Consider the following 21,112-nt stretch of genomic DNA (forward strand, 5'->3'; position numbering starts at 1 on the left):
TACTTGCTAGATTCTTTTTTCTCGATTAAAATGATATTTTCGTTTGAAATTGACTTTACGAGTATCGCAAAGCGTAAAGACGCGCAAGCCGCGTTCGCCAACTTCCGGTTCTAAGTTTGCCGGTTCCCTTGCCCCTTTCCTCTTCCTCCTCCCGTTTTCTCTTCTTATTCCGGCGCACGTGCGGTATCGGAGATTAATTGCAAAGTGCAATTGGCGAGGATAGGTGGGCGGGGGTAGATAACTGCAGCGACGTCTCGTTGTGAACCGGCGCGAGACAGGGTGAAATGAGGGGGCAAGAGAGCGGGAAGGGTGAGAAGGGGGAGGGAGTCGGAAAGAGGCAACGCGACGGAGGGCGCGCGGTAGCTCGCATAATGTACTCGGCGCGGCATAATAATTCAGAAATTTGCATGTACGCGGGCTAACTCCTCAAGTAGGTTATCTATGCTGGAAGTTTTCTCCCGTGATATATAACGCATCCCACTGTCGAGTGGTGTACAGGGGCTCGCGCCCGCGGAGCCCACGCCTACGTTGCCTTACGTCCACGCGGACTGAAAGGGGTAAGAAGGGCCGGGAAGGATGGCTGCGCTTCAACTTACGTAACTACGCGGTGTGGGAAGGAAGGTATATAGTATGCCGACACATTATCTTCTCGAATTTGAATCACTCGGTGGCGGAGATAAGCGATCGTCACGTTTCCCGCAAGCCCGTTCTCCCCGAGCAGAATTTATTCCACCCTTTTTACACCTTACATCTCGCCAATTCAATTGTTTCTGATGCATCTCAACAGAAAAGAATATACTAATTTTTCTGTTATTCACGTGTCGAATCTTTCCTCTCTTTTTAGACATAAAATAGTTTATTAAGATTTTTATTCTCATCAGATTTCGTTATATTTAGTTATAATTGTAAATTATGTATATTAAGTAGCCTTTTTTTTTTAAAGCAAAGCAAACAGTGAATAATTCATTAGAGGATACTACACGCAACCATGCTCTTCCATTATCATAACATTATAAATTTTACAAGTTACAATTGTAGTAGAAGATAATTTCACGAGTAATAATTCAGATTTCTCGAGATAAAAGTAGAGAAATACTATTACTTATTCACATGTTCGTCCCTCTATTCTGTCTCTGTTGATAATCCCTATCTAGAATCTGTCTACGGAACTAAAATTTCTATGTTTACCATCAATAGCGATCGAGAATTGCAATTACTAGGATTGATAATTAAAATTTGAATTCTGAAAATAATTTCTTTGCATATAATTTGACAGTCTATAGTTTAATTTTTCCTCCTCAAAATTATTATCTAAAATTTATCAAAAAGCATCTATATAGTACATGATCTAGGCAATCCTCGCGAATTACCTCGAACCTCGATCGTTGTCTAATGTAAGTAGCTTGATGTCGGTCGCCAAAAGCATCCACACGTGATTACTTCCTCCCACTTCCCTCTTCGCGAGGATTCTAAAGGGACATCGACGGACCATCCCCTTCCGTATCCCTTCGTTCTGGTATACGAGAGAAGGTCCTATAATCCAAATTTCCAAACTTCATATTTGCCTTTGAGTCGCTTGCCTATCCTCTGCAAGTCCTCCTCCCAACTTTACGTTCGCCCATATATGTATGCCCTCGTCGCAGATAATACCTCCCTGGTTCCGCTACCCCATGTTCACTCTCCCCTTCCCTCCCAGTTTTATACCGACTGAAATCTCCTCTTTCCTATTACGTCGTATTATATGTACAGATTTCCCGCAAACTACGACCGTGCCTCGATAGCCTTCTTCTTCGTCTCGCTCGCGAGCGGCCGGCCCTTTGCTCTCTCGGTAACGTTTTCACCCTCAAAGGACTCGCGTGGAAGCAGTAACACGGGGGATTACGGCGTACAACTCTCCTACGATGAGTTAGAATTTAGCGTGACACGAGACGCGACGTGTATGTACAACGCACACGTGCGCTGCCGCTGCCGCGGAGTTTATTGAACGTAGAAGCTATATTAAATTCTGTATCGTTCGCAGCCCGGAACCGAGGGAGATAAAACAGCCGGCTGGCCGGAAAGCTGATTGCGAGCCGATCGACTTTTCCGGGAGAGCGTAGCATTTGCGTAAATTTCGTCTGCCGTCCGTCGCGACGTAACGATCCTTTGTGGCCGTACAACTTTGAGATATTACTTTAAAAGATATAACAAACTAGGGCTGCCATCTGTAATATTACTAACCCAGAACTAAAAGGTTTAAAACCGTGGATTTTTCCGACTAAAATCCGGACGCTTATAATTCGTAATATAAAGTTATTGAAACTATTAAAATGATCAAACTAGAGGAATCTTCTATTTAGATTTTTAAAAAGAAGAAATTTCAAAAATTACAAAAATTATAAATTGAGGTTTAAAAATACACAAAAAGAAGTTTATTAACTTTTATATACTTTGGTCATTTTTACAAATAAACTATTGGTATTTAATAAAAAAATGTTATACAATTACAATCATATTAATTAATATAATAGGAACATATTCTAATATTTACCAATCAATAACAAAATTAAATATTACCAGACGCTTGAAACCCGGAACTTTAAAAAATCCCCCCGGACGTCTCCAGACGCTTGAAAAACTAGGACAAATCCCGGGAAAACCGGACGGATGGCAGCCCTATAACAAACGCACTTATTGTATTATCGTTTTCATCACGCTTAATATCATAGTAATTATTAGAAACAAATACGATTTTTCAGAGAAAAATATACAACTAAATTAACATTTTTTTTTTATAACATTTATTAAATAATTTTGCGATTAGAAAGTATATTATTGTTACATCTGTTTTATAATAATCTTCACTTGTCACAATTTTTCCTATCACAGAATCGATTTGTGGAAAAAATATAAATAAAAACGCGTCGCAGAAGCGACGTATAAAGCACGTCTATCCTTACTTCGAAATTTCACCTCTCCATCGTGCCTTTATTAACGTTCCTCCGCGCGCACGTTACCTTCGGTTCAGCAAATTACACGGCCGTATATTCCGCACGCGAGTTTCCGCTCGATCGAGCGATAAAAAGATCCGTTCCGATGCCTCGGAATATTCCGCAGGGAGGATGCCATACGTAGAGAAATCGTAGATACGCGCGCGGCCGCCTTTATGCAAGTTAAGTCGCGCCGCGCTTCTCGGCGCGCGCGCGCGGATCCATAACACGTAACCCTCCGACCCTCGTAAACCTGAATTTATTAACACTTGGAACGACGGGGAGATTTGCTAAATGGTTTTCAATTTGTATCTTAACGCCGCCAGACCACATGCTCGGCGCAGATTCGGCGCGACAGATATCGCGAGGCAGTACCTCTCGCCGACGAGAATACATATCTCTTACCCTCGTACTTCTGCGCGTACAAAGTATCTCTTTATTATTAGGCGTCGGGAGAGACACCCATCGAGAAGAGGCGCGCCATGAAATTCAAATTCGGGACGCAAGTCTCTTTTATTGCGGGTATATCGCTAATCAATCGAGAGAAGTGACTGAGTAAGCAAATTGCAAAATAAATAATCATATTGCAAATAATTATTCTACTTGATCGAGTATTTTTTTATGGGTTATTTTGTAATCTTTACGTTATTTATATAATTTATGTTTGCAACTTTTTTTATAATACACACCTAATTTTATTAAAAATTAAAATATCTTAAAAGGATAGGATTTGTAAATTATTTTGAAGAAAGAAAGCAATACGTAACTGTGTGTGTGTATATTATTTTAATTTTTATTGTATATTTTTATTTTAGTAGACTATCTCTTTATTTTATTTGCTTACACAAATGATAATAATATCGATCCTACTTTATTTCTGACAATATGATTGCATTTTACAGGTAATATTTTCATTGATTGTGATTAATATGTTAATATATTAGAATATACCTTTTTATATGAAATTAGTTATTTCTAGAAGAAATTCTTTGTCCACATATATATATATATGCACAAGTTTTAACTTATCAAACTCATAACATAAATGATATAAATGAAATAATCTTTCGTCAAGCAGTATAATCGATCGCTTTCGAAACCGCTAATAATTTGACAAATCTGACATGTACAAATCTATATTACTGATAAAAAAGTCTAATTTATTTTATTGATTCTTGCATAATTATGATATAATAATGTATTGGTTATAGTCTATGATGATCGATATAACGTGGTTTTTAAAATTTTAAATGATTATATGTTTCCGTATATCTCTTTCAACGAAGTATACGAACAAGATATTCTTAATGCCACCAAGAAAATATCATGAGATGTTTCTCCTGTGCAGTGACGCGCATTATTTTACTGAGATGTGGATGTACTTTACAGTAACGACTGCCGATATACAGGATGCTTTGTATTGGTAACTATACTCGAAAAAAAATTCTTCAGTGTCTGAAATATTTAAATTTTAAAATAATAATTTAGAGCAATATGAAATTCTTTTTCATGTATTAAAATACAAATGTCTAAAATGTCTATGAAATTTAAATGGTGAAATAAGTTCTAAATCTTATATAATCTTTGTTAGATTTGAAAAGTAAGAATTACAGAGAGAATATATGACACTAACAAGGTTACCTTGTTCAATTTTAAAAAATTTATTAAATAACCAAAACACGTATAGTATGTTGTATATAATACATACGTACATATAATATCAAATCTGTGCATGAATGCTTCTAACATATTAGCTTAAAAAACCATTTTTTTTCCAAAATCACATTATTGCATTTTTTAGCCCAAATCTAAAAATGGACGGTTGCTTTCTTTAACTCTAGCCGGGCATCACCGGACTATTGGATGGACAGACGAAGATATTCGGATGCATCGCGCGGGATGCTCGTAATTTCTCGGGTAAGCTCCGGCAAATTAGCTCCGGGGCATACGTTACTCTCGCCTTAGTTGTCCCTCTCCCGCGCTCTTCTTAGCCTTCTCCCGACGTTCTCGCATTTATCGCCCCTCTCGGAGAAAACCGAGCTTTTCTCGTATAGCGAGCCAGCTAGAACCTCGACCATTTCCCTCTCCCGTTCACTATCTTCTCCTTTCTTCCCCTGTGCTCAACCATCTCCCATACACTATGGATAAACACGTACACGTTTCGTGAAAGTGTGAGACATCCGTGTGACCGTAAGGTGGCGAGACTCGCCCTCTTACCTCGAAAAAGCACCGGAAAGAGAGAGAGAGAGAGAGAGAGAGAGAGAGAGAGAGAGAGAAAGAGAGAGGGAGGCAGCTCGACCAGAGAAGGCATCCAAAGTGGGGGAGGGGGATAGAGAGATACGCCGTCCTGGACGTAGGACGAGCGCGCCGGCTTCGTGGTTCGACGCGAAAGCTACTCGTTCCAGGATGGGCAGAATCGCGCAAGCTCCGCCCGCAAGCTCCGCGGTGCACGCCCAGGGTACCAGAGCTTTCGCCATCCGGCGTTCTGTACCGACCCCGGCAAACCACCCTTGTCAAGGGCCACCGCATCCGATAACGCGGTAACCATCCTCTCCCCGCGTCTCTTCGCCCCCAGACACGACCTAGGACGCGCGCGTTCTTCGAATCCCTCCCCCCTCCTCTCCCTCCCCCTCTCCCAGCCCTCTTTCCTTTTCCTCTCTCCCCCCGATCTCCCTTTTCCACCCCCCTGTTGCCTATTTTCCCCTTTCCACCGATCCACCCGTTCGGTATCCACCCATGCCGCGGTCCTCCGTTGTAGGAGTTGCAACTTCAGACCGCTTTGCACACAGATTGCATCATAGGCATCCGCGGATGCAATCGTTACCCCACTGTCGTGTTTCCTCACCCCGCGTCTTTCTCCCTCGGGAGAGGAGGCTGTACGCGCGCATGTGTTACAGTATACGTGAAAGGTATATAGTTGATGCCGGAACGGTCGACGCAAACGAAGAGTGCATCGGACGGGGAAGTTTGAGACGAAGCTTTTGATTGCGATGCTTTATTGGCTTCGGTGCCGTAATCAGTGATGCGGGATTAGACGACGGGTACGATGATCGGAGTAACATTCAATGGGAACGAGTAACTAACGAAGCGCTTAATGTAGCCTAGATAGCGATGAATCGTATTCCCAGTATTCCAGTTAATTCCTAAACATGGGTAGCTTTGATCGTATTAATAAATGAGATTGTTATACTCCCTTTATACTTATATATTTAATTGAAGTTAAAGTAATAAGTAAAAATCATGAAATGAGAATCATGAAATTTTATCTTAATCATATTATATGTATATATTATATTCACAAAGTTTTAAAAGAATTTTGAGAGCACTGGATTAAATAAAATGTTGACAATGTTTTTCAAGATTTCTTTTAATATTTGATAGAACTCATTGTCAGATTACAGCAGAACGGATCAGAATGGATTAAGACTTGATAGTCGGATAAGATGCAGATGCGTTTTATGACGCCTCTAGTTACCGTCTATCCCCGCGAAATAATGCGATCGGATTTGGCGAGTGTAAAATGCTGTATCGGCGAACGAAATCTCCTGCTAGAAACTCTTGTACTGTCAAGACAAATTTGTCTAAAGATTTACACGGCTTCTGACGATACGCGTGGAAGCAAGCACAGCAAGCATGTGTCATACTAAGTCTGTAGATATGTTAATGAAAACAATTTTATATTTTGTTATTGAGTTTTAAATACGCTGTTGTGTCTTTAAAAAAAAAAACATTTTATTTGAGAATATTTAATTAATTAAATTGAAAAATATTCAACAGTTTGAAATTACATTGTTATTCTTTGTATTGTTTTTTTGTCTACCTAATGTGTGCTATCGTAAACCATTTCTCGTTTTGTCTTTAATCATAATTAACTAATTTTTACGACAAAATATTAACGTAGTAATTCTGTTACGTAAAGGCAATATCGACTAACACGTATCTGCTGGATAAGGCATTATCTTTTAAACACTTGGTCTAATCTTAGGATTATCCAGTCTACCAATTGAACGCTATCGGAGCTAATTATTATAAGTCATATACTATAATAATCGTATTATATTTTATTTTTATGCCGAATCAATATAGAAGTAAATCGCTTTTTATATTAATTTGATGTTACTAAAATGATGAAGATAAATATTGGCATAAAAATTATTTGTAACAAATAAAATTTGAACAGAAAACTTTGTTATATATATTGTTAAAATATTTTACGTATCATAATGTATCAAATTATTTTATGTATCATAATGTATCAAATTATTACGATTGTCTAGCTTCTCTGAAAATCGATAGTTTATAATTTATCGCTGGCACTTTCTTATCACATCTCATCTTTAATAAACACTCGGGAAATAGAAAAAAAAGTGACAAAAGTTCATCAAATCGAACAAATTTCCATCAAGTGAGAAGCGATTAGGTAACATCGTCGATAAGAAGTTGGCGGAAAAATTTTCCCACTGATTACGTAATCGACGTATTATCTGCCGATCCTCGTTGGTATTTCCAGTTACAGCGCCAAAATACTTCATTTCGTTGTTAATCCTTCGATAAAATATCCAGATATTTAATTCGGTTGAATTGTGAATTTAATTCTAGCGGATTATCAGACGATAATAACGCGCTTTTATTTACGAGCACGAGCTTTGTTTCATATCACATCTGACGAAGTGAAATCATACATGTGCATTATGAAAACATCTGTGTGTGTGTGTGTGTGAGTGTGTGTGTGTGTGCGCGCGCGCGCGCACACACACGCACACATAAATGTAGAAGGATGTAATCGGGGAAAGGACGTCGCTCGCGAAGCACCGAAAATTCATGGATACTAGCAAGGATCGGTAACGATATTACTTATTCGTCGTCTATGGAAATTAATTCCGAGAAATCGTCTAATCCGACTGTAACATTTACATGAATCTACGAATACGTATGTACGCATATATCTCATGTATGTATTGTAAATATTCCCTTTGAAATTCTCCGAGATTCGAACGATCCATTTTAATAGCGTGAAGGGGAACCGCACATATATCGAGAGAAAGCTGTTTCTATATTAATTACTGTTACTTTAATCTAGAACCCATTTTCGATAATTAAAAAAACGGATAGAAAAATTACATTACAAAAAATTATAAATATGAATTTTGCACATTTGAGTTTTTAAATTGTGTGCGATATGATATGTGTGTGTTAATCTTTTTTTTATATTTTTATTGTATATCTTTATTTCTTTCCTGCTTTAAACATATATCTCAAGTTTCGATTTAAAATCACTTGTCAGTTACAAACTATCTTTCTGACACAATAAATGTAAGAACAGTTTTTTTTTCATATTATAATCTATTTGCTTATCGATAAGTGAGAACTTAAGGTTTTGGATCTTGATTGGTTTTATTTTATAAGGTGAAAAAATAATCTTACCAAAACAGTTTCTAATCCAGATATACATATGTTGCTTCTTATCGCGTGTTCAAACGTTATAAGTAATTATTATTGACGCATATTAAGTTATTTCGTACTTTACACTACATATTTTATACAGTTTTTTAATATTCTTTATTATCTTATTGTTAGAGATGTATCAACAATATACATGTATATACAGAAAATATCGCTCAAGAAAAAATGGAAAGAATGATGAATGCATTTTTAAAAGATTTTATTTGAAAATATCTCACAAATAATACCCTAGTATAATATTCGATATTAAATACGGATTTAGTATTTGGAGATTAATATCATTGCACGTTCCTATTAAACGTAATCCACTAATCTAAATAATGATAAAATTCTTTCGCGCGCGCGAATTTGTATGATATAAATTTCTGTTACACATTTACAAAGATTTGTTCCAATGGGATGCTTTGCAATCGAGACCGCAAGAGATCGATGCGATGGCATGGATATCGCTTGATACTTGTGCATACAAGCTCGGTCATCGGCAGTCGCGAATCCGTCGCAGTGAGCGTGTTGCAGGTGAACAGCTGCAAAGGTGTACGTGCATCTTATCTGTAGACACACCCCCGGAATACGATTTTGTGGTGGGGGTTCGACGAGAGTGGGGAATCGAGTTCGACGGAGGAAGAAGGATTTCCAAAGGACGGGAGGACGGGAGATAGGTGTAGGATGAGAGAACGGATCTTCTGTGGCGCGAGGAAGAAGTATGGATATGAGCGACGAGTTTCTAAAATGAACGAGAAGCAGAGAATCGATGATGGAGACGAGAGCAAATATGTATTATATATATTCTACAAATATAAAATAGAACTTTCAAAGAATAAAGAAATTGTTACAAATTTTCGAGAAAAAAAGTTACCGCTGATTTCGGCGGCGACACAAGGCCGCAAAACAAACACATTGAGACATGATTCGGCTAAACATGTCACGCGGCGATATTAAAAAAATAAAAAGCCAGTCAGACTGTGTGATCGGAAAAAAAAAAAAAATACTAAAGAAGGAATTTAACGAGACGAACGCGAACGCGAACGCGAGGAGGAGACGACGCCTTATCCGGAGCGAGCAAGTTTCGGAATCAGGGGAGGATAAGAGGGAGATGCGGAGGACGACGAAGGTGGGTTCCGGCGAGGAGTCGACGAGAGGGTGAACCAGCAGCAGCCAAGTGAGGACCAGAGAATCGGTAGACGCGACGATGTCGCGGTAGGTGTTGGTGGTGCTGATAGTGGTGGTGGTGGTGATGAGCGGGAGTGGTGGCGGCGGCGGCGGCCGCGATACGGCGCGTGGTGGGGTTGATACCGACAGCGCGCTCGCGACACGGTAGGGCGTAGGGGCAGTAGATCGAGCGCCGCGACGCTACGACGCGCACAGTCGCGGCTCGAACGCCGTTGCCTGCGAACGTGTGTCGCGCTCGTCCTCGGCGGCGCGAATGACAGCTCGTCCTCTGCTCTCTCGCCGATCTCCGTAGGAGCGAGTACGGGAGGAGGGAGAGAGACGGCGATGTGAAACGTGATCGTGTGATCCGAACTTGATTCGAGAACTCTTTACAAATCCATTCCGATATTTTCGGCCACGCACATGTTCGATTCCGACGGTTGGTGTTGATCCGCGAGCGCCGGGAGAGAACGCGCGTTTGACTTTAAGAAAAAAAAAAAAAAAAAAAAAAAAAAATTAACCGATGTTTGATTTTGTGATCGATGACAAACTCTGGTTGCCAGTGTTGAGAACGGTGTGCGTGACATTTTAAACGGACGGACGGACGGACGGACAGACGAACGGAAGAACGGACGAACGGACGTAGCGATCAGTGATCGGAAAACGGGACGAAACTATAGATCGCTCTATTTACTTCGGGCGATACTTATCGTAATGAGTTACGTGGCACGTGTGTGATTTTCCGCACTCTAGTCAGAAGTACGCGCAGTTTAATCGTATCTAACGTTTCATGCTATACCAAATAGAACTTAGAACAGATCGTAGGCGCATAAATTGTTTCGATATAAGAAAAATGATTATTCCCACGTTAATCATTAGTATTCAGTAGCTAGAAATTAAGAACTATCAATGGTAGAAACTGTTATATAAATAAGCGGACATTTCATACACGTCTCTACATGTCTGTGATTATAATCGTGAACAAAAAATTTTATGTCACATCGCGCGATCATCGACAATTATCGTATAGACATCGGTGCTCTCGTAGTGACGTAAAACTATTTTAAAAAACAAGGATAATCGACAGTTTATTTAGAAGCTTGCCGTATGCTTTTCAATCGTTTTTAGTTATTGATTAATAAATATCGGAGAGAGAATTGACAGTAAGAGAGAATTTGTGAGAATTCGAGAACAACGCGATATGTCACGAATGGCGGCGACTTGCGAAGTTCAAGAGAATTATTGAGGGCCCCAGAAGGGAATGGATTTTCAGAGCGCAATGGACACCTTCGTAGAGGCATGGATGGCTGCTAACACGAAGACGGATCAAGTACAGGTAATCCTTTGATGAAATGATGAATAATTCGCTATCAATCATGCGTATAATTATATATTATTTTTTTCTAAAGGCTACCTGAGAAGTTCATCATGAAATTTTTAACAGATTATACGTAATAGTAAGAATTTTCAAAGTATACAAGCTATAAGTATATAAAAGTATAGATATAAAAACTTTCATTTTTTTAAATAATATCCATTGAAGAAATACATAGAAATACAAAAAAAGAATACAATTGAATATAAAAGAAATGCAATTTAAAAAAGAATTTTTTTATAAAATAATATAAAGAATAATAAATAGAGAAAGTAGAATTGAGACTAATATATTTTATAATTTTCCAACGGTTTTTTTGCAGATAAATTTCTGAAATTATAACAAGTTTAAAACCTGGTTGAGAAAATGATCCTATTATGTAAGACCAGAACTTATCATTGCGTTATCAATTAGATTAATTTTATAACCGTTAATAAATATGTCAAAAAAACATCATAATAGAAATATATTTAATATATAGGACAGATTGCAAATAATACAACAGATGCTAACACGATTAAAAATTATATTTTTATTAAAGCATGTAAGCTTGATATGTGTGATATATAAAATTTCGATAAGATGGTTTATGTCGTGGATTAGCCTGCCGATATCGTTTTCGGCATTCGGTCTGCCGAACTTATAAAAATAACGCAGCGTCTATATTCGGTGTCAACGAGTGCGAGGGGCGAGAAGCAACCCCTTTCTGACATTACACAGCCAATTGGCCACCCTACCGCTTCTTGCACCTCTCTCTCTCTGTCTCTCCTTCGCTCTAAACGCGCTTTCAGTCCGCTAATTCCTCGTCATCAATTTGGCACATTCTTTCGCATCTCAAAGCGGCTGGTCGTTTTACGTGTAACGCGCGATTATCTCTTAGGTACCTAAAATAAGTAAACAAGGCGTCATTTTACGTTGTATTTAAGAAATAATAAAAGTGAACGCGAAAAATTTTCAATTTATAATCAAAAGAAGAATTCTTTATTTTTTTCTTCCTTTTACATGAATTCTTTTCTGAATCTTCCCTTCCACTACTATATTATTTCAGATTAACAAATGTAGAACTGATATTTATAAATGTTAAAGTACACATTAATACAGCTTATATAGAGGACTGAGAACAAACTTTATCAGATGTATAATTACCGATACATTCGCTTAGAGAAGAAATAATATTGTTCGAACTCGACTTTCCGTATTTAAAAATCGCGAGCCAAATTCAGACACGAATCCGACACGCTGTATATTTCGCTTCACGATCTCACAACGAAAACCCGGGACGACGAAGGGCGGGGGATAATCCTTGGCAAAGCCGCGGCTCGCGTGTGTGCTGTGTGGACGAGCGGCGCGTACGTTTACACGTGTACGTATCGGGGGGTCACGGGTTCTGACCACGATACGGATGTGCCCCTGCCTTCTTCCTGTGCCACGACCATGTTCATGTTCTGGCATTCAGCGGAATAAGACCGCATGTCTCCATTGACCGATGCATCTCTCGATCCGTGGCTGCCTTTGGCTGACGATGGCTATCGAAAAATTACTGCTGAGAAATGGCATAATTTAGAAATTTCATATTTATGTAAGTCATCGCAATCGTTAAATTAACATACATTCATTATAAAGAGAAATATCCCTTCTTTCGACATCTTAATCATTGTAAAAAGACAAAAGAATCGTCACGTATGTATGTGCTGATATACAATATATTGTAACTTTATAGACCAATAATAAAAATAATAATGTTTTTTTTATTCATGTATAAATATTTTTTGCGCACAAATGCGAATTGTTCTTATTTTATTTATATTTCGTCGCATGTGTGAACTGTCTCGTAAAGAAATACATTATATTATATTCGTAATCATTACATTACAAGTTTAAAAGATATATAAAATGGATTATTTTAAAACGGAAGAGTATATTTGTATACAATCTATATACGAAAGTACAGAAATTCTGAAAAATGCGTAATCTATAGGCATACTTAAGAGAAGTCAGAAAAACTAAAAATATAATCCCATAATACTGTTACTTCGAGATAGGCTTTACTTAGTCATGGTATTAACATACGAAGACTCATCTCTGTAGTTTACTCCTCCAGAACGCAAAGACAGGTCGGTTGTAATTACAGGATGTAGAAAAAAAATTTGACTCCAACTTTTATAATTTCTACTGTGGTTATTTAAATTATGTCGTCGAAAAAACAAACATGCATATCAATTGTCATAACAATAGACAGAGCGGCGTGGGAATTTGAGCATAGTAGTAATCATATAGAAACCGAAAAGATATGGGTGTGGCATTTCAGAGCGTTAATTAAAAGTTTCATTATTCTACCTAGATCTCGATAACAAGAGCAATGGTTTGATAAACGTAATAGATCTTAAACCAGGTACGAGTTCGCAAAATCGAAAAAAGAAGAAAACGTCCAAGTTTATGATCTAAAATTTTCACGCCGCGCACGCATCTCTCTCATATTCCGACACATGAAAACACGTCCTTGCAGCGCGTTGCACGCAGCACTGCCCGTGCACGCACGGGCGCCACGTGTGTACTCGAAAGTGCGTCGTATATGTCGTATACGTGTGCGTGTACGAGGATACGTTTGAAGCACGCATGGTCACGGTATTTGACCACCCCAGCTGCCGGAATGATTGTAATCCATCTATCCGGCCACCGAAGCCGATATATCAAACGCAGGTAGAGTGTGTATACTCGCGGACTCCTCTCTCTGTAGGCCTTTTTATATTGTCTTTTTATGCCGCAGCCGATCTTTTGTTTTCTCGGCGAATATTTTATATACAAAGAAAAATATTAATTATGACGTTAAAATGGGATCGCGTCACAAAACATGAACTTTGTTATGCATATAAAAATAAAGTGCTCATTCTTATAACGTAATAATTATCTTTTAAATCACACGATGGATATAATATCCATTTTTTTCTTTTCACAGTCAAAATATGAGTAATAAATATTTCTCTAAGAAAAATTTCTCAGAAGTTGTTTGCGATACATTACGTTTATCTTTAATCCTTGTAACGAGGCATTATTAATTTCTGTTTTTAGATATTAATATCATTAAGCGTGTCTTTCTCGCCGTCTAAACTTCAAATGCATTTTGAAATTGCTTTTCTTACATTAATATTAATGAATAATATACGTGTATATCGTTCAAAATGGATGTAATTTTTTAATGATACCCCTATTCTCGCTGCTTTCCCTGGTAAATCCTCGAAATCAATGCTCATAACCTGTACAAGATTGTATCTTTGCTGCTTTCTAATCTTTAGCTGTACCATGTTTTGCACTTAGGAACGAGGTGTCTGACATCGCGGTCGGCAACAATTTACGTAACGCGATCGCAAACGCATCAATCCGCGGATTATCTGTTGCGAAGAGGAAACCAATTATCGCCCGGGGATATCATTTGGTCTGATATTTTGATAAGTATGATTAGAATATTACAGATTAATACAGGTCGAGCCACATTTAATTTTATTTCATACGATGTCTACCAAAAGATAGCGAAATTATCGCGCACAATGAAATAGATAGTGGATCGTATTAAATTTTGTTAAGTAGAAAGGGAGAGAGAGAGAGATTAACGAGTGATTATTAATACATAACATTGTATGATATTATATCGATGGAGATTAAGATTCAGCGACCATTTTCCAGTGTTTCATGAAAGTATGTACCAGAAACAACTTGTTTTCAAAATTGTAATTTGTAGAACAATTATAAAACGATTACTCTAATTATACAATTTTTATACAGTTTTGTGTATAAAATTAAAAATAGCGCCGGATATTTTAATTTCAAAATGCTAGAAAAATTTTAACTTCACAATTATATCCGCGATTAACTATCAAATCATTTACAGGCAGTAAAATCGAGATCTCTAATGATAAAAAATTCGCAACACATTCGCACAGGAATCTGTCAAAGGTAAATGAAATGAATCTTTGTCTAATTTCAAGACTGAAATTTGAGTTAAATTTTCTATCGTAAAATACAAATAAATGTGCTAATCGAAGAGCTTTAGAAAATTTTTGAATCAGAGCTCTAAATCGTCCAATTGTTTGTGATTATTTTCGAGAAAATACGGCTAAAATGAACGAATCTTGCGTCTTCAGAAACGGCGAACGGCGCGATTTTTCATGTCGCGAACTCTCGCGGCTTAATGCGGCATTCGAAGAATTAATCAAGACGCGAGCGAGACGAGAGCGCTGGGTATAATTTACGCGCGTCAAACGAGGCGAGAGAATGTGTCGCGCGAATTTTTCTCTTTTTTTTTTTTTTTTCTAACGAGTAGAATTAACCATACGAGAAACGTCGACGGCACTGCCGCTGACGTAACGTGCACGCCGAAATAGGACCACTCGTTCAATTGGCGAAACGTTAAAGATCATCGTCGCGATTCGATCTTACGTAAGCTCGTTGACGCGGCGGTCCCACGTCGTTCGGAGTACATCATTGTACGTATCGTTGCAAATTAATTTCAAGTTAATTTCTGGAATCCCAAGCTCGTCAAGCTCGCGTGTCTCCCCCGCGGTTCTAGATCTACGAGGATTCTGTGCTCGGTCAGCGATTAAGGTTATCGCCTTAACGGGAAACACGCCAGCAGGAAACGCGCCGTCGCTCCGCGCGTATCTCCGTTACACCCGGTAGATAAGCTGATCCGCCGATAAACGCCTGCCGAATCATCGCCGTCCGCGACGCAACGCGAGCGGAGAGAGCGAGATATCGCGGTTAATTATTTACCATTTCATTTTTATTGTCCGCGCGATTGGGACACGTCCGTGCGACGAGTTCACATTAGCTCGCTCAAATTGGAACCAGATTCTCCGCAGAATCCATCGTCTTTTACGTCGATAACGTCGACAACGCATTGACGAATAATAATAGCGAATGTGTATTGTGATAAAGTTTTTTTTCCTATCATTTTTTTATATATAATTGTTTTCTAACATTTTTCTTTTGTCCAATTTTAATAATTGTTCTTTTATTAATATTTAAATGTCTAAATGTGATCAAATTTAGTCGTGAATAAAATATACTTAATGTGAGGCATAATTCGTTAATAATTAAATAATTTGGGACTGTGTTATAAATCTCATTTGTTTTTAAATCAAATTTTTTTACCTTTAATTTTAGTATTATTTGCCTACTAAATATTTATTAAGCTACTAAAAATTTTATTCGAGAAATAGGACGCTAATATATCATTATAAATTAACTTCACAATTCTATATTAACACATAAAGTTGATAGGAAGTAATATTTTTATCGACTCGAGCGAGCGAAGTAATTTTGAGAGAAACTTCTGGATTATACACCTTCGGACTACGCGTTTCCCCGATTCCCCGATTCGACGGGAGGCCAAGCGAATCTTCGACCGTGGCGGGAGCCGGATCGATGAGCGAACCGAAATTCCTGATTTTACGACAGCAGCCCGTCGTAACCCCTCGCGCGTCACACAGCAGAGTTACCGCGATATCACTTGGGGCGTTAGCCGGATAAGCCGCTAACCCCATCCACCTGTTGCCCCTTCTTACACGTTCTCGCGTTTCGATCTCGCTTCGTTCGTCTTCATTCCTCTCTTGGCGACGAGAGAGAGAGAGAGAGAGAGAGAGAGAGCCGAGGAGGCCCCTTTGTTCGTCCTCTTTCGATTCACGTGTAGACCCTCGGGGCCCATTGGTCTCTCTTCCGTCAGCATGATCAGCCGACTCTCTCTTTCTCTCTCTTTTTCTTTCTCTCTTACCTCGGCACCTTCAGGCATCTCGCTTCCCCGCCACTTCCCCCTTTCCTCCTTCTTTTCTTCCTCTTCTTCATCATCTTCTCGCTTACTCCCGTTCCAGGCCCGGGTCTTCAGCGGTCTGACGTGTTTTTTGCGAGTGCATACCTCGAAGCAGCTCCCGAAACAGTAGCTGGTACCCCGGTACAGTCCGGGCAAGTGAAAAAATCACCGGTCGATTCTTTGCAGTCGATCGTTAGATTGTGTTGAAACGATATATGGGGAGATATATCTCCATAGAATATTCAAAGAAATAAAATATTTCGTTTTCTTTCGATTTGGATTCAATGACTGCATATGTATGTTTGTTTTAAAAATTTCTGCAAGTAAAAACGTACAAGCAATCTGTCTATTTTATCGAAATAAACTCAAGAAATTAATTGAAACACATGTTGAAAGAATTAATTCGCATAAATATCAAATGGCGAAGAAACCCTGTGCTATCTGCGCTCTGTTTGGTTAAGAATTAAGACTATTATCTTGGAGAAACGAGTAATTCGTTGTCAGTTATTCAAGGTCGCGAGAGATATGAAACGGCTGATTAAATTCTATAATTTCGTAATTAAATGACCGAGATTAAATAGCCGCGAAAATCGCTGATTGCGAGCAAACACGAAACGCGGCCGGAAATGGTGAGGGATCACGGAGGGTTAAACGCCTGCATCTCCCGGCTTGTTCTGCCGCTTACGCTCGTATTCCACGGATGAGGCGTCATCATCGACGAGATCCAGTTTCACAGACAACGAAAACCATCGCGTCTCGCGCGGTGCATTTCGCACATCGGCGCGGCGGCGGCGGCGGCGGTGGTGGTGGTGGTGGTGGTGGCGGTGGTGGTGGTGGTGGTGATGGTGGTGGTGATGGTAGGATTGTCGCATTCTGAGTCCAATTGACCCCAGTTGACATCGTGGACGGCTTAGCCGTTAGTGTTAAGTTCAGTTCACTCATACATAAATCTAAGTCCGCGCGCTTATGCCTTAGCCTGGCTTTTTGCCGCGCGGAATTGAGCACGTGCTCAGATTTCATCGACGACGACGCTTAGATCATCCGGCTCGCTGCTCCTCGAGCGCGGGCCGAAACGTCGCAGATTCGACCGCGTTTAGGCGAGGCGACACTCTCATCCGTGAATTGCCGCCGAAGGCTTTTTTAATCGCCGCATTGCCTCCAATCGTGCATAGTTAATTCGTATACGAGCTGATTTTGAGAAATAAATTGTCGCGCACGACGACCGTTTATCACTAGTATACGATTTCGCTAGAAGTGTCAAGACTGTAACACCGTTGCCGTTATAAAAATCTCGTGGCAATTTCAAACGTATTTCCTCTCTTGTAGAAATTTTTATGATAACTGTATGAAAAAAATTATGCGACTGTTAGAAGCATCACACGTACATATATATATATTTGTATGTGTGTGTGTGTGTGTTGTATATATCAGGAAATTTTGTCTTCAGAGATTAAGAGGACAATAAAAGGATTTATATTACCCTGCGGCGATTACCACATTCTCGTTGAGATTATACAAACGGGCGATGAAGTAGACATCAAAATAATTTACATAACGCGCGTAGAAAATATGCTGCAACTTTCCTAAAGACAATGTAAAAAAACCTGGATGAGAACTTGTTGCCCGAATAATAAGCGTAAAAATGAGCAAATCATGCTTTCCGATATTAAATTTTTTTACGCGTCATCCACAAAGTATATGAAAAGATTTTCTTATCTACATTCTTATATAAACCGTAAAGCTTATCGAATTACTCTATATTACTTTCTCATCTTCTTTTAATAATCGAAATAGATGAGATTAATTCTCTCTATTTTCCTTCTCTTTCTGTGCGATAATGTTACGATAAATATATCACGCTTTAGTAATATGAATAAACCAATGACTGATATTGTCCAGAGCTGTCGCACCGAAATCATCATACTTATTATCTGAAATGAAAGTGTTAATTGATGTTTTTCCGCGGTTACAGAGCCAAGCGTTGGCATTGACACACAAGGCCTCGCCGCCATCAAGACCCAGCAGCGTGTCCTCGTTACCGAGGAGTCCTCAATCTCATCAATCTCAGCAGTCTCAGCCGCAGAATACACCTCAACCCCCGTCGGTGCATCCTTTGCAATCGCAGACACCTCTCAGTGCACCCCAGACACCGTTTTCTGCGCACAATCAGCACCCGAAGCAAGAAATCAGCGCCAGCCCCAAGCAGGAGGGTTTCGATCTCAGCAAATCCGCCTCCAGCACAGGTAAGTTTTTCTCTTTCTCCTTGTCTTTATTATTTGCGTAATTAAATACTAATTAATCTATTAATTATTAGCTGAAAATGGAATTAGATATGCAATAATGCAATTGAGACACCGATAGATATATAATCAATTGTCGATATTCTAATTCTAACAAAATTTAAGGATTTCGCAAAATCTAGTCAAGATTGATTATTTTACAATCAGTTTTCAATATTATTTTACATATTACATATATATATATATATATATATATATATATCTTATTTATATAAAGACGTTAAAAATTATGAAATAATACAAAGAAAAAAATTACAATTGTACAAAATTTAACGGAGTCTGACTCTTGTATTTTATGCAATCCAATGTTTCCTCATCGTCCAGTCCCTAGTCCCGAGTGCATCTGTGTACACTACATTACCTCGAGCTGCATCCCGGGTTTGACGGCTTGCCCGGGGTTCCCGCGGCCGTAAATCGTCAATTCGCCGGGCGAATTAAGTTACCTTTTACGAGAGATGGGGGTCGTGTGAAAACAGCTTTAACGTCTTTACAGCGCGGTCGGGATTTGCTTGGGGTGACGGTGGCAAGGAAAACGCGGTAACGATGCACCGATGTCACGTCCATTAATGCACTCTGCCGAACGGAAACGACGTTAATCGTCGTCGCTATCTCGCGTCTTGCGAAGGTTGAAGCTTTTGCGTAATAAATAATAGAGCGATTTATTTGAAATTTATTCAGTAATTTTGCTTTCGTAATCTCAAAAAGACTTTCTTTATTTTATATATTTAATCAAGTAATATCTTTTTTTTACAAATAACAGAGAGTATTATACACAACATTGAGGTCAACTTTTATCGTTAACGTATTATAAATAGTAATAGTAATAGAGAGTACTGTGTGATTAAAATGATAATTACACAGTGTTAGAACGTTTTTATTGTTATTTATTCATTGTTATACTGCTCAAGAAATATGAAATAAATAATACGGGAAATCTGCTCTTATTTCAATCGCGACAATCTAGGAATTTAGTTGTCATGTCGCGCCATAAAGTCCACTTTCGTCGAGAATGACGAAGACGTATATACTCGATGGAAGTTGCGCGAGAGGGGTCGTTAAAGCTCGTAAACGAGATAGACTATCGGCGGAATTTCCTTGATCCTCGATAATGCGATGGAAACAATTTGCACGCGTTCGTTTGTAATGACAATTAAACGCTACATAAGCGGAAACGCGACGTTTAGCTTTCATGTAAAATTCATAAAAAATATGAATAGCCATGAAAAAATTAAACACTCATAAAAGTATACGTCGAATTTATTACGAAACATTTATCGCTAAATGAAACATATCCGATAACGACTTATTAATTATGTTTCTTTGAAACCAGGATTGAATCTTTTTTGTTCAAAAAGCTTAATATATCGGAAAATGTATATTTGTTATTTTGTAATTATATTTAGCGATCGAGAATATAATGTAACAATATTTTATTTTTTTGGAAAATATTTGTAAGACGTAAATCTGTTTTAAATATTGGATAATACAGGTGATATTATTTTCATATGTGCAAGTTTCCCATAAGAAACGGACCAAGTATTTACAAAGCGAAAAGAGCCAGTCCTCTACATGTGTGTAGAAATCTAACGATTAATTGAAGGGACAATTATAATTGAATTCATAATTGAAGTCTCTAATTCATCATTTATATTATCGTAAGACTTGCCGTAAAATTCACACGTTTCTTTACTTTTTCCATCTATTGTAATGTCTTCTTTAAAATGTTGCTACGAAAAGGAAAAAACATGGGAAGGTTGCATTGAATTAAATTGCTAAACTACGTGTCCCTCATGATTTTTTTTCTCGGACTAACTTTCAGAGAAATCGGTTTTAAGAATTCTTAAGAGAAGGTTCACTGTTGATCGTGACGATACGAGGGCATGCAGGAATGCAGGGAGTCGAAAGTACATATTTGCTTTTCCAGTCCCGACCTACGCGAGGAGAAAAGGGTGGGCGCGATGCGATGGGGGATGCGGGTGGACAGAAGCACGCACTTCCTAAATCTACGGATTTCAAGGATCCCCCTTAAATCTCCGTGCGTCATAGTTAATCC

The 21,112-nt window shown here is 38.7% G+C and overlaps 1 protein-coding gene across 2 annotated transcripts in view; it reads left to right on the plus strand.

Annotated features, from left to right (window-relative positions):
• Positions 1–9,753: 9,753 nt before the first annotated feature.
• Positions 9,754–21,112, plus strand: part of Dve (SATB1_N and homeodomain domain-containing protein dve) — a 49,798-nt gene continuing 38,439 nt past the window's right edge. Inside the window, exons 1-2 of one of the 2 annotated variants that reach the window (XM_072911310.1) lie at positions 9,754–10,917; positions 18,732–19,002. In XM_072911310.1, coding sequence (XP_072767411.1) covers positions 10,843–10,917; positions 18,732–19,002 — 346 coding nt within the window. In that variant the 5' untranslated portion in view covers positions 9,754–10,842. The remainder of the gene's footprint in view (positions 10,918–18,731; positions 19,003–21,112) is intronic. The other variant, XM_072911309.1, reaches the window with a different exon arrangement.

The sequence above is a fragment of the Anoplolepis gracilipes genome, chromosome 2, assembly GCF_047496725.1.
Source record: "Anoplolepis gracilipes chromosome 2, ASM4749672v1, whole genome shotgun sequence".
Classification (NCBI taxonomy): Eukaryota; Metazoa; Arthropoda; class Insecta; order Hymenoptera; family Formicidae; genus Anoplolepis; species Anoplolepis gracilipes.